At 36.2% G+C, this 17422-nt stretch overlaps 1 protein-coding gene and 2 pseudogenes across 3 annotated transcripts; 1 reads left to right on the forward strand and 2 right to left on the reverse strand.

Moving 5' to 3' along the window:
• Nucleotides 1-958: 958 nt before the first annotated feature.
• On the reverse strand, nucleotides 959-2758 carry LOC148736414 (opsin-3-like; annotated as a pseudogene). The gene is made up of 2 exons (XR_015998819.1): nucleotides 2290-2758; nucleotides 959-1889 (listed from the first exon to the last, which is right to left on the reverse strand). The product of XR_015998819.1 is annotated as an opsin-3-like (transcript).
• On the forward strand, nucleotides 1516-16182 carry LOC111319029 (melatonin-related receptor-like; annotated as a pseudogene). The gene is made up of 3 exons (XR_015998817.1): nucleotides 1516-1622; nucleotides 2202-2221; nucleotides 13938-16182. The product of XR_015998817.1 is annotated as a melatonin-related receptor-like (transcript).
• LOC148736415 (substance-K receptor-like) lies at nucleotides 5311-7206 on the reverse strand. Its single transcript, XM_088753589.1, has one exon. The coding sequence runs from the start codon at nucleotides 6674-6676 to the stop codon at nucleotides 5843-5845; it is 834 nt and encodes a 277-aa protein (XP_088609715.1). The 5' UTR covers nucleotides 6677-7206; the 3' UTR covers nucleotides 5311-5842.
• Nucleotides 16183-17422: the final 1240 nt, after the last annotated feature.

Genomic DNA, 17422 nt, shown 5'->3' on the forward strand with positions numbered 1-17422 from the left:
TTATGCAGAATCGAGAATAAAGAATCCGACAGTTTTAAATATGAAAAAAAAAAAAAAGTCGTTAAGGACGTTTTTATTCATTCGTTTCCGAACTACCTCAGTTAGACTCAAAAACATTGCCAAAACAAATTACAGTTATCTCTGATTTTTTTTTGGTTTGTTTTTTGTTTTTGCTTTTGTGTTTCATTCTCTAGAATCGAAATAATGCATATCAAATTCGAATTCCGTATGGGAGACTGTTTACAAATAAATATTAAAATTGATTCATCCCGAGAGCTTGGACCGGTAGTCACCCTTGCTGAACTCTATTTTTTCATTGACATTTTATTTTAATTTTTTTCCTAAGAACCGCGTGGTTGATTTCTCAGGAAAAAAAAATTAATAAATGAATAAATATATTGGTAAGTAAAGAACACGAGATAGTGAAAGCATGAAAAGGAAGTCTTTTAATTCGGGCTTTGAGAAATTTGAATTTCACTCAGGTTATCTATGGATAGTCTCCAACAAAAGAGTATATTTGCGAGACGTCTGTGGACAGGTAATGATGGTAGAGTGTTACCGGAACTTCCAGAGACATTTGGATGGAACACTTACTGCCTCAGATTCCCTGCTCCTTTCAGTGTTGGTCTGCAAGATGGCATGGGCGCATCGGCCATTAACAAAATTGGAAGGCCTTATGAACATTATAGACGTCGCTTACTGAATTGTCCCAACTAATTATGTCTGGGAATGTGGATTGTTGCGGAAAGTGATATTTTAACAACAACATGATGGCTTAGTTTCTCAACTGAGTTCAAGACAGCTCATAATTTGGTTAAGGCAGTCAACAGAAAATATCTAAACTGGTGGAAAGTATCAGCAACGAGATTACTAATTACGGCATGATGATCAATTTTAGTCAGGCTGTAGAATTTCTGTAGATAAGCAGTAAAATTTTATTGATGAATTAAAACGGAGCTAATCAGGTTAAAATCAACGTATCATCATTTTCGTTACATGTCATGGACAGGAAAAACTCGAACTTGTCCTCTACGGTGACGGCGTAGTTTAAGTAAAGCAATAAAAGCTCTTCTGAAACCTGGTATTTTAATAACATATAAAATAGGATTAACGAGAGAATTTGTGTGAAATAAAACCCTGAAAAGGTAAGCTGAGCGGGAATATACTACGCTTGGCTTCGAAATATTATAATTAGTGGAAGGAAAGAAAAAAGGGCAACAACATAAGGTAGCCACAAAATTAAAGAAGGAAATGTTGCCATGAAAAATGTCGTGGTGAGTAGTCTTTCTCTACGAACAGCGTTTTGATTTAAGACCTACCATCCGTAATTAACTTTTAGAAAAATTGAAGCATAAGAAACAAAGATTACCAGCAGGCAAATTGCATTGAATGAATTCCAAATATAAAAGTAGATTAAAAGTCTTTCGTAATGCAAAAATATGATATAGGAAAACGAGATTAGTCCCGCAAAAATCCAAATGAAAGTAATGGTTAACTTGTAGATCCATAGTTTTGCAATGCGACGTCTGAACGGCAAAAATGTTGCGTGCAGTCGTTCCAGAGAAAGGACGGTCATTGTAGATAAGGAACTGAGAAGAAAAATATAGAATGGGGAATCGCAGGTAAGAAAACCAGCCAGGTTTACTTTTCTCCCAAATTTTACAAAACCGTCCATAGGAATAGAATACGTCAACAAATCTTCCGACCAACGTATCAGCAACGGCTAAATTGATAAGTAAGTAGGCACTGCGGTTGGGATTATGGCGATGTTTTTTAAGGACAATAACAGCAATGGCGTTGAGAATTACTGTGGCGAACGGAGCCGCTAAAGCCAATGCGAGCCAGGTTATACACTCGGGTTTGCAGAACATCTCCTTCTCCAACGAGTTCTGTACGGAAGATAGAATAAGAAAAGTACGAAATTGTGGGTCTAGGGTCGTTTGGCTCTGTATTATGATAGCAGACAAAGAACTAATAAATCTCCATAACTGGAAGAAAAAATAAGATCTTAATCGTAGTATTTACCAGTTTCTTTGGTTATCTGTACATTTATTACTCCTTTTTCTTTTACTTATCTGAGTTTTACCCGATTTATTAATTTATTTATGTATCCATTTTCTTTTACTCTTTTATTTCGATATTGGTTTGTGTAATGATAAGTTATTTGTTCTTTACATAGATTATTATATTTCATGTTTCAGATGCAGCAGCAACACAAAAGGTATCGTAGACACAGCGACATAGAGAAATAATATTTATGATGAGTATCATACGCTTTTAATAAAACACCTGTCATATTTAACAATTATTCGCCGAAGGCGAGGTGAATATCGTCCAATAAGTGTAAGGAAAGATTGCCATATCTTGTTAATTACCTAATCATTCTAAGCAACATATGGCAATCTGCGGTCTTTCCTTACACTTAGGTTGTACGGAAAGCCGTAAAACTCTTGAACAAAAGCTCATCTTTCAAACCGCCAGTCTAAATCTCACAGGTATCAACAAACGCTTTTCATTCCATTAATTTATTCGTGTTTTTCTCGTTGCCATGTTCCCACCAATCACGTAGCTCCATTTTCTGCCTTTAAAAGCACACACAACCCACAATTCTTCTATTCGCTCCAAGGAAGGGCTAACGCTCGAAACGTCAGCTTTTATAATCGTAACGGTGGCTAATTTACCATTTCAACTTTGTTGATATATTGAAATTATTTCGTTACCCCCACCGACGCAGCCCCAAACAGTTTCTTTTGGAAACTATCAGCCTTTACGCATTAGCTACCACTTGCAAAGTATTCAAGTAATTTATATTACTGAAAACGCCATAGCGTTTTCAAAAAGTTCCGTAAAAGAAGAGATTTCACTTCTTGACAAAAGTCAAATTCATTTTCTTCCTCCAAATGAAGTTAGTCTCTTGCAGTCTTCTTCAAAGATATTTTATCTGTAGTGAGTTTAGCCTGTATTGATCATCGGAAAAATTGCTAGGGAAAAGCGCAAACATCGGCGACCTTTGATTAACTCTGGCCGGATTTAATGAGCATTCTCCAAAATACATTTAAAAGGGCTAATTATGCTTCCGACGAAAGTTAAGGAAAAATTTTCCAAAGAAACTATTTTAGACTTTCTATGCCGCCATCTTATTCTATTCAGTAAAATATCCATGCGGGGATGTTTTAAAAATTTGATCGTCCAGGAAGTCGAAAATTTTGTCTGAAGAGCCGTCAGGCGTAATTTTGACGACTTATTGCTCAGTATTTTGGCTTGCGGCTAAAAATTACGGCTACCAGTTTTGATTACAACTTGTTATGGAGAGTGCCCGTATTTTCTTGAAAGCGGTGAGTTACGGAATTACTAATATATAGATTTAGCCAGGCCTAAAAGCGGAGCTCCCAATAAGTGAAAATTTTGCAATAAAATTTCTTTACATATATTAAAAAATTTTTAGCCAAAAATTCATTCTGTATAGATTAAACCCATTGACACTTACGTGTAACAAGTGCCTGTGAAATTAAAAGTCAAAATTTTGGAGAAACCAAAAAAGCAAAGACAATCCGCAGTAAATTTTTAAAAATCATCTTTTCCAATAAAACAAGCTTCAGCGAAAGAAGACTAATTAAAGAACTTATTTCCGACGAAAAAAGCGATAGGTGCATATTACGTTTTAACTCAAAAATCAAGATGAAAGATAAAAGTCGCTAGATATTTTCGCATGTGTGCAAATAAGCATGTGGATCATATTTCAAAATGGAATATGCGAATTTGTCCGTGAGTGAAGAGATCTCAAGCTCCATGGAATCTATCAATAGGAAGCAAGACTAAAATGGTCAAGAAATAGTTCGGGACGACAGATTTATTCAAAACAGTTTTTTATTTACTGTTCTAAGCGAAAAACGTACGAATTTCTTACGTGTACAAAGCGCACGCGGTAAAATTCATCATGCTTAGACACAGGCAGCCCAAGCTCACTACCAGAAAAGCGGACGTGACTCTTACCGTGTTGCGCAACGTTTTATATTTATAAAGGTTTGTATGGGATGTTATCGGTTTGCCTTAAAAGAGAGAAAAAAAATGTCTTGTTTTGAAATAAAATGGACTTATCTTATTGCCTTGTTGTTTTCTTTGTTGATTCCTAGCGTCTCAGGCCATTTTGAAGCGTTTTCAACTTGAACACCAACATAGCGCTAACTCGCCGAAAACGCTTCAAAATGGCCTGAGACGCTAGGAATCAACAAAGAAAACAACAAGGAAATATGGTAAGTCAATTTTATTTCAAAACAAGACATTTTTTTTCTCTCTTTTAAGGCAAACCGATAACACCCCATACAAACCTTTATAAATATAAAATGTTGCGCAACACGGTAAGAGTCACGTCCGCTTTCTAGTAGTGAGCTTGGGCTGCCTGTGGCTTAGATCATTGTTTACTTGCCTTCAAGGACAGAAATCTTCTATAAAAAGTACTTTTTGAGCACATTTTTACTTGAACATAATATTTACCGGGTCATCAAATCGGTAAATTGTCGCTACGCCCTGCTTGAAGTCCGAAAGTTCGGTTTTCACTATACGTCCATAATTCTCATCGCCTTAGAGAATCGTAGTGTCGTTGACTCGAGAGCTTATTCTGTCACCTTTAAGACCTAGATATCCATTCTTTTCCAAGCACAGTATTCTATAGCATTGTTACTTTACATTCTGAGTTCCACAAGGTCTAACTCGATCGCAAATGAACAAAAAATCCGACCTGAAAATTTTGAGGGTCGCCCGCGCGGACGCCATATTTTCAAGTTTGATCATATAGTACTTTCGTTATGGCAGACATGACAGAGGGCACATACGTAAGTACATACGTACGTACGTTCGGTCAGTCACCTGACAACCAAACGACAAGACAACGACGCAAGAGTTACACTTTTCAAATTTCAATTTATAACCAACAAACCTCTCAACCATTTTGGCCGCCTAGGGGTGACTAACATCTAATTTCATCATTTATAATATTACCCCTGGATCAAACATTGAGGTCACGAACTTAAATGGAATGATCACCAACTATAGAAGCTCTTGATTGTTCGACAAATTCTCCTTGTCAGCTCCTAATGAAGTGTGTAGAAAACTGTATGGAGAAATGATGTTAGGGTATAAATACGGCCAAGAGGCATTTCATTTTACGATTTTTTCCTCTGTCTGTTGGTTGGGCAACTTTTAAAAAAATATTAAAATGATATGATGATGTTAATAAAGATAAAAGATAAAATCATGTAAGCCTCCTTGGACCAATTAGAGTTTGAAATGATGAATGAGACGCGCGCTTACTAAATATAGAGAAAATGTTTATTGATTTACACTTATTTATGTATGTGTAATATAACAAAACAAGAACATCTTTCAACGAAATTGAGTCTATAATTACACAAACAATATAAGTACAAAAACTCTGGCGTATAGAATAACCTTGTATACTTCAATTCTATCCTAATCATATTGTAACTGATATCAATACTCTATAACCAAGTTCATATGTGTGTTACTGAAGGTAAAGATTTATTTCTGGCGAAAAATGCTTTAAATCTATTAACGCCCATTTAATCATTGTGCGTGGTTCTGTTCAGAAAACGGCCGGTAGACTAAATTCTAAAAAACTTAAGGAAATGTAACCAGCTGTTCCACAAAATAATTAAATTAAGACACTTTTTTCCCTGAGGCTCAGGAATAAAAAAAAAACTCAGAATAGGCAAGGGGTAAATAAATAAGTATGAAAAAGAGTTAAAAGCATGCTCCTTCCTTCTTCCCTTTTGATGCAAAATCAGGCCCAATTAAGGATTTATTCATGTATTACCAAGCCATATCATAGGCCATTAGTAGGATAAACTTTACCCTGTCTTTGCTGTTGACAACGTGTTCTACAAAGGGCAATGAAAGCTCTCCTATACCCCGGTATTTTAAGAAGGTATAACAGAGGATTTATGAGAGAGTTGGTATGAAATAGAAAAACGAAAAAGTAAAACAAGCGAACAGGTAAGACTATAACATGTTTATAGACGACAAACGAGGTAACAACATAGGGAAGCCACAAGGCCAGAGAAAGAAATGTTACAACGAACAGGGTCACAGTCAGTTTTCTGTCTCTGGAAGGAGAGCTATGGTGCAAACCGTGTGAAGCGTTACGAACTTTAAAAAAAATTGAGGCGTGAGAAATACAGATCACCGACAAACAGAATGCATTAAGCAAATTCCATGAATAAAATGAATAAGAAAAAGAGGCGACCGCGGCACTAATCCAAGTAACAGCAATCATTGCTTTGTAAATCCACTTTTTCATAACGCGATGTCTGAATGGCCAAAATGTTGCATGCAACCGCTCCAAAGAAATGACAGTCATATTTGTTAAGGAACAACTCAGAAAAAGGAGGACGAAAGCTGACCTTAGGTAATTAAATCTGTATGAATCAAAGTTCCAAATATCACATATCTGTCCGCAGAAATAGGACAGATCAAATAAACAAAAACCTCCCACTAACATATCAGCAACAGCCAGATTTATGATCAGGTAGGCGCTGCGGTTGCGAGGATTACGATGTTTTATGAAAACAAAAACTGTGAAGGCATTGAGAGCTGCTGTGGAAACCGAAACGATCAAAATTATTGTAATCCCGGCTATACACTCAAATTTGGGAAACATCTTCACTAACGTCCCTCTTTTCAAGTTCTGCCAATCTGCTAATCACGATTGGATCTGTCAAGAAAAATTGAATAAGCAAACTGCATCAATATGAATCTTGCGTTGTTTTGAATGACCACAGTTTATGTTTATCCAGGTAGAGGACTAACCTTTAATTTGTACATTCATCTTATACCACTTTGTTATTTATTTGATAAGTTATCATTCATTATGGAATTAATTTTTTTCATTTACTCTCGATCTGTTACTGCACCAGATACAGTAAAGGACAAATCACTAGACCGCGGCATTCTGGCAGGATCTTACGATTCATTTGGTCGCAATTCATTTAGTCTCAAGTCTCAGTTTTACTTGAATTGAAACATAATTTATTTACGATCACAGAAAGGATAATGATGATGATAATAGGAATGAAAATTATTGGATGAGTTTAAGCACGATATCACGAGTTATTGATGCCTATGTCTGAGTTATCTGATTTTAAAGCATGTAACCCAACAATTGTGATAGAGTATTTCAAGCATTTTAGAACTGGGATAGGTTATCTGAGGTGATTCTAAGTTGACCATACAGTCGATTTATTTTAAACGTGCGTCCTGCCCATATTGATGCGTTATTCATAGGATTTGAAAAATTGCTTAATTGAAATTAAGCAATGTTTGACTCACAAGGCGGTTGTCAACGAATGAAGAAGACCTTCAAATCCTCGTAAAATTTCGAAGCTCGCTGCGGAGAGAAAGCATACAAAAGGTCGAGAAAATTATCTGAAAATTATAAAGCATTAATTTTCATCGCGCCAGAAGAAAAAAGCCGACGTAGGTTTTTTTTATAACTGAAGTAACTGACAATATCTAATTTAAAGATTTGGTTAGAGAGTTGATCTTACCTTACTGGTTATGTCAAAACACTTTCGACAATTTATCCTGAAGCAACGGGGAATATAGTTTCAAGCAAGTTAAAGCCAATCCTCCGAGGATTTCAATTGAGTATTAATGGTCGGAGGCTGAGTCAATATGAAGCAATTTGTTAAAAAAACACACATAAATTTCCACCTGCAAAGTAATTATTCAATTCATAGTTCTAAAGGGTTATTACAATGTTTTAAAAAGCTCTGTATCAATGCAGGTTCTTTATTTTTTGTGAAAAGCATAATTAACTCTCTTCATTCATTTGGAATTAATATTTCTTGCACCTCACCCGTCTAGAAGATTATCATTTCAAAGGGAAGAGTGCAAAGAATTATCTCTGATCACCTTTAGGTTAAATCGATAAATAGAAATAGATTCATATTGGTCATAGTAATCACATTCATATGCCGGTTTATGATTTTTCTCCATTATTTCAACTTAAAAGACTGCGGAGAAAGTTCTGAAAAAGTAGTATCTTTCCCCAGATGTCGACCCAAAAGGATTCTATCAACTTTATACCCAAAAATAAACCATAATGCGTCTAAAGTTTCCGTGTGAGCACTCAAGAATGACAAGTTCAAAATCATTTTAAGAGTCCACTTAAGTTCAGAATGAGGTCTTTAATTGGATTCGAGCACTGTAGGATAAAGAAAGCTTGCGGAAGGTATAAGAACAATGGAATTAGTTTGCTTAAAGAAAACATAAGGTTTATGAGTAAAAAGTAATTTTATTTTTCCATTAAGAGCTATGTTTCAATGCAATGACAACGACATCGAAATATCCTTTTTGTAAGCCATTTGGTAACGAACTAACTTCTTAGGCAACATCTATTTCGGCTTAACTTTTGTAACTTTGTTTGTTTGGGATTTTTTGTAATTGGAACTAAGAAAAAAATTTTGTAAAGAAATTATAATAATTGTAAAAATCATAATAATGATGCCATACCCCCAGCAAAATCTCTAGAAGCGCATAGCAGCCTCAAGCATAACATTTGCACTTGGAGCTTCCACGCTATCAGAGTCTGATATGTTGTCTTTGCATGAATACATTTTGAACGAACCAGGGAATGTTTGAGATATATTATGTAATGCCTGTTTTGAACACGGTTTTTCTAGGGCTGAGAAGTTTTATTGAAACTCGTAAATAGAAGGTTAGCCGTTTTACAAGCAACATCACTGATAATGCATTTCGAGGAATTTCACCTTTACTCAAACCAAAACACTTTTCATACGTGAAAACTCTTCGGGAGTGAGAGTAAAAGAAATCAGCTTTTTCATGATAAAAGGTTTCTTTTAACTGTAAAAGCAGCAGCAAAGTCTTTAACTAAAATCTATAACTAAATGTAAGCAAGAGACGTCGTTAACTGACTTAGAATAGCAAAGTAAGAGAGGAAGAGTAATTAGTGATTAAAGGCGTCTAGTTTTAGGGAGAAACGAGTAAAGTTCCAGTTATTTGGAAAGCCACAATGCGAGCACATCCAAGGCTGCTTCGAAGGCAGGTGAAAAACCTTAAAGTTACAAATTGAAAAACGTTCAATTAAGTAATATCTTTGCAGCGGCTTTTACAAGAAACGGGGGTATTGATTGCTCAAATTACTTAATATCCCATTCTGGTTTTGGAGAAAAACTCTTACCTTTGTTTGATCAAGTGAAATGAGTTCTAGCTTGTATTTACTTTTCTACCTTGAATTCGCTTTCTTCGCAAATAAAGTGTGGCAGCGAGCCTTATTACAGATCAAGTTCTAAGCTTTAGCGAATACATTAGAATAAAACGAAGTGAAAACTGTTTCATTTTATCTACGTATCTGGCAATTTGAGGCCTTGAAATACAGGATCACCTGTTTAAAGAGATCAGCAAGGTACAGCAAATTTTTAAAGGAAAAGTGGAAAATTTACAATTTCTATATTTTTTTTTTCGTTTCCTTTATCCTTTTTATTCTTTTAGCTTGAGTGGATGCAACGTAATTTTTATAAGCGAGTGTCCGGTAGTTGAATGGTAATTTTTCTTTGGATCAAAACTACACCAGAGGGTAGCAAGCCCACACTGTTCCAGCCCCCTTATTAACTTGCTTCAAAGAAAAATAGTAAGAATTCAAGGGAAATGGTAATTAGAGTCTGAATATATATATTTATATGCAAAATACTCGTCATCTTTTTCCCCTTTCTTGTTCTTGTCGTCACGAAACGAATTTTTTATGTTTCGCGACTCTCCAATTTGCTTGAAAAGAATCGATTTACTGGCCTGCAGACGGAAAAATTGAGAAAGGTACTATTACTATTATTATTATTATTATTATTTTGTTCTGGTATCGTTGGGATCACTGGAATATGCTTCATCCTTGCATAATTCAGTTGTTCAATTGATGATGTGCTGTGTATAATTAATCTTTTATTTCGATTCTGAGTTGTTCATTTTCCATTGTTGTGCTCCCTCTTTCCGTTTATCGATGATTCTTTTAAAGCTTATTTTGACAACGTGAGAGGAAATATCCAGTGTCTTACGAATTTATCTTCTAATTCTGGTCTAGGATTACTTCGATAAACTTTAAATTATGATACAATCTTCGCTGTATAAGCACTTTTGGCAAAATTTTAATAAGTACTTTGCCTCTGTATTCCTTATTTGCAGTTAATGTTCGTTAAATTAGCGCCACTAGAATTAGATCTAAGTGATCGCTAGAGTTCAATTATTTCGACAGGTTCACGCGCGTTTTTAGGGAAATGCCGATATCACGATTTACTGCCTTACCTACAGACATTTTTAGAGCCACTTGCTAAGACGCTATTTGAGAATGCATGTTGCTGCTTCTAACTATTTTTTCTACACTTGAGTTTGGGTCTTGGACTAACTCTTTTTCCGAAAAAAAATTGCTCGAAATTGATCCATGAATCCTAATGACACAATACAAGAACACTACCGTTTCTTAATGTGCTCGATAAAGAATAGCGGAGGAAATGAGCAACGCAAACATCGGCATCCTCAATAAGAGTTAGTTTTCTGCCTTTTTTGATTCTTCCCCGTTCAAGCATTAGGCGGTGTTCAAACCAAGTTGCCATCTGCTAGATTGTAATACAGGACGATAGGCCAAATATATAGCAAATGGAAGTTGCCGATACGAATTCGATGTCGAAAGCAAGCAGATTTTAATTTCCTGAGGTTACTTTTAGAAAAATTAAGAGGTATTTTGAATACCCTAAACTGCTATACACTTAGCAAAATATTTTTTTCCGGATATCGTGGTCAAGCATTAAGCCGTCGGAGTTTTGTTCTAGTTAACAATTGGTTCATGCTTTAGCGCGCACTATCGAGTTATGGAGCACGCGGGAAGTTTGGAGAGCACGAAGGAAGCGTAAGAGTTGCCCGAGGCGATAGCCGAGGGAAACTCTAGCTTCTTGAGTGCTCTCCAAACTTCCCACGTGCTCCATAACTCGATAGTACACAGCTGAAAGCATGAACCAATTGTTTTAGAACATAGCCGGTGGAATTGTGCATCAAATCCGACGCGAAAAACGGACAACAATATCAGTTGAAGCGAATCGTGACGGCGCTGTTTCCGCGTCTCCTTTTCCTTTGTTTTTCTCTCTTTCTGCCTCATTTAAGAGCTCTAGCCCAAGGGAAAAGGTCGAAACATTGTCTTCGTTTTCGGACTAGTAGGCCGAGTTTCTGTTTGTATCCATTATTGTCGCGAAATATATTATTTTTCCCCGCGCTAAAAATGGTCGCTCGCGCGAAAAAAAAAGTTCTGGCGAAGTCGGATTTGCTGACGCTATCAGCGTGCACTATCGGGATTTTGAGCACGCTCACGTATAACAAATATCATTGCGCGACTCTGCTAGCTATGTTCTAATTCAGGTTCCCTCCTTTTTTACTGCAATAGTGGACCAAAATTGCCAAAAAGTTGGCAAGTCTCGAACAGAGGCATCTTTCATTGACTTAGTTTTCACTAACCCAAATGAAAATTTACTGTAAATGCTATAACTGTTAATGCTTGGCAAATTCGTTTGGATATAAGCTTAGATCATCGACATCAATCAGTTTCATCATGAACTCCACAGTTATGTTGATTACAATTTCTAGGTGGCTTCTATGTATGAAAAACCGTTTTAGTTCACGGCAGACAATTCCTTGAAAACGCTGCTTGTTTCAGACTTATTACAACCAGTTTTCTTTATCACTGCCTGTTAGTCTGTACGAACACAAAATAAAAAAGAAATAGAGGAGTCGATTTTTGCATATATTGGGAGAGACAAGTATTCAGCAGACAGTTTAAAATTTTCTCATAAAAGAGGTAGCTTTCAACTTTAATTTTTTTTGAAGTATTTGAGAAGCTGATTAAGACGACCTCCATATGTCCATCTATTCACGCTGAAATTATAGTTCTACTGACAACAAGATAGAGTTTCAGAAATGAATTGTTATATTTTTACACGATATTTCAAAATGACCCAAAGACAATAAATGATAACCGTTTTGTGTAAACTCTATTCTATATGTTTTTCTCGCCTTTCCGCTTTGTCAAAAGTCGGCATATATCGTTCTACGTCTAAATACTTTGTTACAGATTTCTTGGGATCTATTTCAATTTAATGAGAAATTTTCAGTTGAGAAAAAAGTTTCTTAAAAGTAAAGATAAATGCAAATCAACGCCGGTCTCCCTGAAGAGGAAAAAAAACTAAAATTGAACAGGAAAAAAACTAGAATTGTCAGTAGGAACTTCTTGGCAGACAGATTTAAATGATAATGGCTGCAGCCGCACTATGAGAGTTAACCGGGTTTATTCTCTAGAGACCTAGTTAACATTTTCAAATAATTCGGCTCTGTTAAAACTTAGTTGAGGTGAAGTAACTGGCTTATATTTTACATAAATGACATAAACCAACAAAATGGGTGACTTCTAGGACCACGTTCTCGCTTTCTCGCTTCTCTTTCTTTTTTTTCGTTTCGTTTCATTTCATTCACGGCTGAGGCAGTCTCTCTTACATCTAATGCGTACTACGCAACTTTAGCGTGGAATTGCGAGTTTATAACGAGGCTAAGTGATGATGTTTCGCATCTCTTGTTTTGCGCTTTGCGCTCAGGATATCATTGCTTTTTTTTTTATTATTATTATTTTTTATTCAATTATGCGCTTGAAGGAAATCCATTTCCTAACTCTTGAATTCCGCGTTAAATAGCACTGGGAAACCGATATTGCAACTCATCACTTCGCGATTCGTGCGATATCGGCTATTGCGTGCAATTTAACGCGGAATTCCCTTGTCAGGTAACAAATTTTCCTATAATATAAACTAGATTAGATTAAGTAATTATGTAGAAATGTACATATCTTAGTTAAGACTTATAATTATAGCACAAACACATAAAAGATAGAGATATAAAAAAAAAACCAAATAGAGGAGTAAGTATTTGAATTAATTGATCAATAAACAAAGACGATCATTTATTTAAAGTAGGCTCCATTTTTAATTTTCTTGCGTAAGGTGAATACGAATGTCAAGCGTAGGGGGTTTGATAAAACAATAAGTGACAAGCAATGGAGTCTTACTCCCACGAGAAGAGGGTTAAGTTTGCCAATCCGTTTGCCTAGCTTTCTTTTTCTTAATTTAAGAGAACCAGAAAACGAACGATAACATTTGGTGGTACATTAGTTCATAGCGATTTCTAGATCATGCGAAACTTGACCCTCACAATCGCCTTGCATCTTGTAAAAGTGTATAAGATATCCTGTGACATTAATTTACTGTCAAATTACTTTCAACCTTAAATTATTTTGCTACTTGATGAGGAGCACTATCATTTTTCAACGCTTCAACGGATCCAATCAAATTCATCTGCCATTACGTAACAAATGACGAATTTATCCAGGTCATAAATCGATCCATAATTTCTTATTGAAGAGCTATACACAGCTTATCAAAAGATAATTTTGCGATGAAAACGCCCCGTTCGATTCTGAGCGTCATTGTCGGAAAATTATGAACAACCTGAAGACCCCGTAAGAAAGTTATTTTTATCCTGTATTTTAAAAAAACTTTTTATAGTATTTTCGAATCATTATACTTTTTAGTCCAGAGCCTCTCCAGCCTTATGGCTGATTGAGCCACCCTGGTAAAATAAAGATTACCTTATCTTAACCTTACCTAAACGATGAATAGATAAATACAAAGTGAACGGAAAAAAAAAAAACAGACAAGGAACAATGAGGGTAGGAAGGCGCATGCTGTGGAATTAGCGACTGTTCTTTGTCTTCTCCTTTCGATTATTTGTCTGGTTTTTATTGAATGTGTCTATCGAATTACTACTTCAAGTACGTGTTTATTTATTTAAATATTCATCTGTGTATTTTTTGGTAGACAAGATGTCAAACTTAGAACTACCAAGTCGAAGCTCAGCTGCTGTTATAATTGAAGCAAGTATATGCGTTGCTCTGAATATTACGAGCATTATTGGAAACAGTTTGGTTTGTACAGCAGCATACAGAAACCTAAACTTGCGATCCACTACCAACCTGTATATCATTGCCTTAGCAGTCAGCGATCTACTGGTTGCAACGATCGAGATACCTTTAACTTCTTCAACGCTGATCGTTGGAAAGTGGGACTTCGGCGACGCGTTATGCCAAATTCAAGGCTTTGTCGCCGAATTCGCCTTTTATGTGAAACCCGGAACCCTTGGTTTGCCAGCGTTCAACCGTTACGTGAAAATCGTAAAGACAAATCACTACAAGAAGATTTTTTCACCTCGCAGATCTAAGATTTGGCTGAGCTGCTTGTGGCTTTCCCTTGCCCTTTACCTTTTTACTTTGCGAGTCACAAATTGGATCAAAATTGATTTTATTCAACGTTTCGCATTGTGCGCCTTTACTTATCCAAGCAGTGAAATTCAAATCATTATTTATTGCATAGCTGTTGGATTTTATTTTGTTTTACCGTTGTGCATCGGTATCTTTAGTTATTATAAAATATTTCTCAAAACCCATGAGCATCAGCAGAATGCAGACGCATCGCTACAGAACAGGAATGAAAATGGTGCAGCACAAAAGTCAGTGAAAGAACTAAACATTACTCGAATGTTGTTTTATGTGGCCGCGGGATTTTTGTGTTCCTGGATACCGATGTGGGCAATTGTCCTCTGGTTTCGTTTTTCCCCTGAGACCTGCCCAAGAACTGCAACTTTGCTTACTATCTTTCTCTTTTTTTTTTAGTACTACAGTAAATCCAATCATTTACACTTTCACGAATGGCGAGTTCCGAAAGGAATTTCACAAACTACTCTGTTGCTGAAAACGATGTCGTGGAACGAAAAGGACATGCAGCGAACTTTTAGTCTTGCAGACTTGAAAGAATAATATTCTCTTTAGGAGGCCGGACGGAAATGTTATTTTATTATTTCTCTTTGTTATCGCTCGCTTGCTTCGCTTTTTTTCATTTTGTTTTGAATTGCATGAGTGTTTGTTTTTGTTTGTTTGTTTGTTTGTTTGCGTAAAGGAATTTCTGAACGCATACAAAATTCCTTTTAATGCTGATCAGAAGACTGAAAAAAAGTTTTTTCTGCAAGTAATCACAACTAAAAATAAGGTTTCAGCCGAAGAATTTAACAAGAATGTAACAAGAAATTGGCTAGACAAAGGGCGATATCTAAGAAAGCGACTTTTTGAAACTACAGAGAAAACCTGGGAACGATATTTAATTTAGCCCTAATAACATATTTCTTTATAACATAACCAAAGTAACAACAACAAACATATGAAACATATGAGTGAACTGCGGTTATGAGACGTATATAAGAACGATCCTTCGCAGTAAAGCACTATTTGAGCAATAGTGGAAATCAGACCTGAAAAAAATTTCAGGCCTGTACGGGACTCGAACCACTGACCTCTGCGATACTAGTGCAGCGCTCTACCAATTGAGCTAACAAGCCAACTGGGAGCAGGCCATCAAATTAATTCGATATAAACCCGTAGATGATAAATCGAACAACAACAAACATATGAAACATATGAGTGAACTGCGGTTATGAGACGTATATAAGAACGAAATGTACGAAATGAAACGAAATAAAACGAAATGTACGAAATGAACGAAATGAAACGTACAGGCCTGAAATTTTTTTTTTTCAGGTCTGATTTCCACTATTGCTCAAATAGTGCTTTACTGCGAAGGATCGTTCTTATATACGTCTCATAACCGCAGTTCACTCATATGTTTCATATGTTTGTTGTTGTTCGATTTATCATCTACGGGTTTATATCGAATTAATTTGATGGCCTGCTCCCAGTTGGCTTGTTAGCTCAATTGGTAGAGCGCTGCACTAGTATCGCAGAGGTCAGTGGTTCGAGTCCCGTACAGGCCTGAAATTTTTTTTTTTCAGGTCTGATTTCCACTATTGCTCAAATAGTGCTTTACTGCGAAGGATCGTTCTTATATACATAACCAAAGTAAAGCGCGCGCTCTGATTGGTCAATTTAGCGTCCCCCATTTGTCCATGGGTGTACGCTGCTGACGTGAGCAAATGCAAAGACTATTTTTCCGCGCGCACTTGTTTTTTTCTGGTGACGTAAGATTTGTTAAATAAAAGGGAACTTTTTAGCTACAATGTATCGATGTTATGTTATAAAACAAATGGTAAACACCACAGCGTACACTATTGAGTTATGGATGCACTTGGGAGGTTTGCTAAACACTCAAGAAGCTAGAGTCGCTCTCGGCTATCGCCTCGCGCGACTCTTTCGCTTCTTTCGTGCTTAGCAACCTCCCGCGTGCATCCATAACTCAATAGTGTACGCTGTGGTGTTTACCATTTGTTAATTTGTGATGGAGTAACAGCTCAGAGTAGCCCTTAAAGTGGACTTTATATATCAGTTTGCCGGGATCCATAATTGTATATAAATCAACACGGGGAGCACTTGCTTTTTATCAATATTTTGCAGGAACAAAATATAGTAAATTCAGTTATGAAATGGCTTCGAAGTTTGTTGTTTGTTTAAAGGCCTATTTTCATCCAAGATCCTTTGCAGTCGTTTGTTTTTGTTTTGGAATCGCGCTATTGTTAAATGGCGAACTCTGATAGTCATTCACAAACACTATTAAAATTAACAAACAAAGATTTGGTGAAGAACACAGTAAACAAATTTGCAGCTAAATATTTGAGACTGAAAAATCATAAATCGAGTCTGTGTATAAAACTTGTACAAAGCCTACTTGATGTTGAAGGAAATTGTTCGGCTTCAACACTAAATAAAATATAAACAAATAACCAATATTGGCCAAAACTGATTTACTTTACGCATTTCAATTATAGAAAAATGACTTGTACAAATGAGATCGCTTACATACATATCTCAGGATCTCAAGTACAAATCAGTCAAATAATTATTCTCACCTCGAAAAAATCTCCCCGGAGTCTCTAGTTCCATCGTAAGAACAGTGCAATAACATTTCTGCAAAAGCACTGTCTGTAGTGTTACCGAAACCCATTGTTGTTTTCCTTGCCCTCCATAAATCATACACAGACTCTCGAAGTCGAATAATCTTTGCCGAGCCGGGCAGACCCGGCCTTCCTCTAGACCGCTTCTTCGGCGGCATCAACTTTTCAAATGACGTTTTTCACCGTCATACATGTAAGAATTAAAAACTATTTACTGATATGGATACTACGATAGTTTGTTGTTCGCACATGATTCAAGATGGAACTTTGAAAGCCCTAATTAGTCAGATGGAAGAAGATATCAAAGGGATTCCGCAACTTCGGGGAAAATAGCGTATTTTTCATATATGAAAAATAATCTGGGCGCGCAAGGCATCTCGGTTGAAAATGGGTCTTTAAATCTGCTCAC

The sequence above is a fragment of the Stylophora pistillata genome, chromosome 3 (assembly GCF_964205215.1).
Source record: "Stylophora pistillata chromosome 3, jaStyPist1.2, whole genome shotgun sequence".
In the NCBI taxonomy this organism is placed as follows: Eukaryota; Metazoa; Cnidaria; class Anthozoa; order Scleractinia; family Pocilloporidae; genus Stylophora; species Stylophora pistillata.

Bases quoted from the DNA above. Each gene is read 5' to 3' on its own strand.
- LOC148736415 (XM_088753589.1), bottom strand. From the start codon at position 6,676: ATGTTTCCCAAATTTGAGTGTATAGCCGGGATTACAATAATTTTGATC.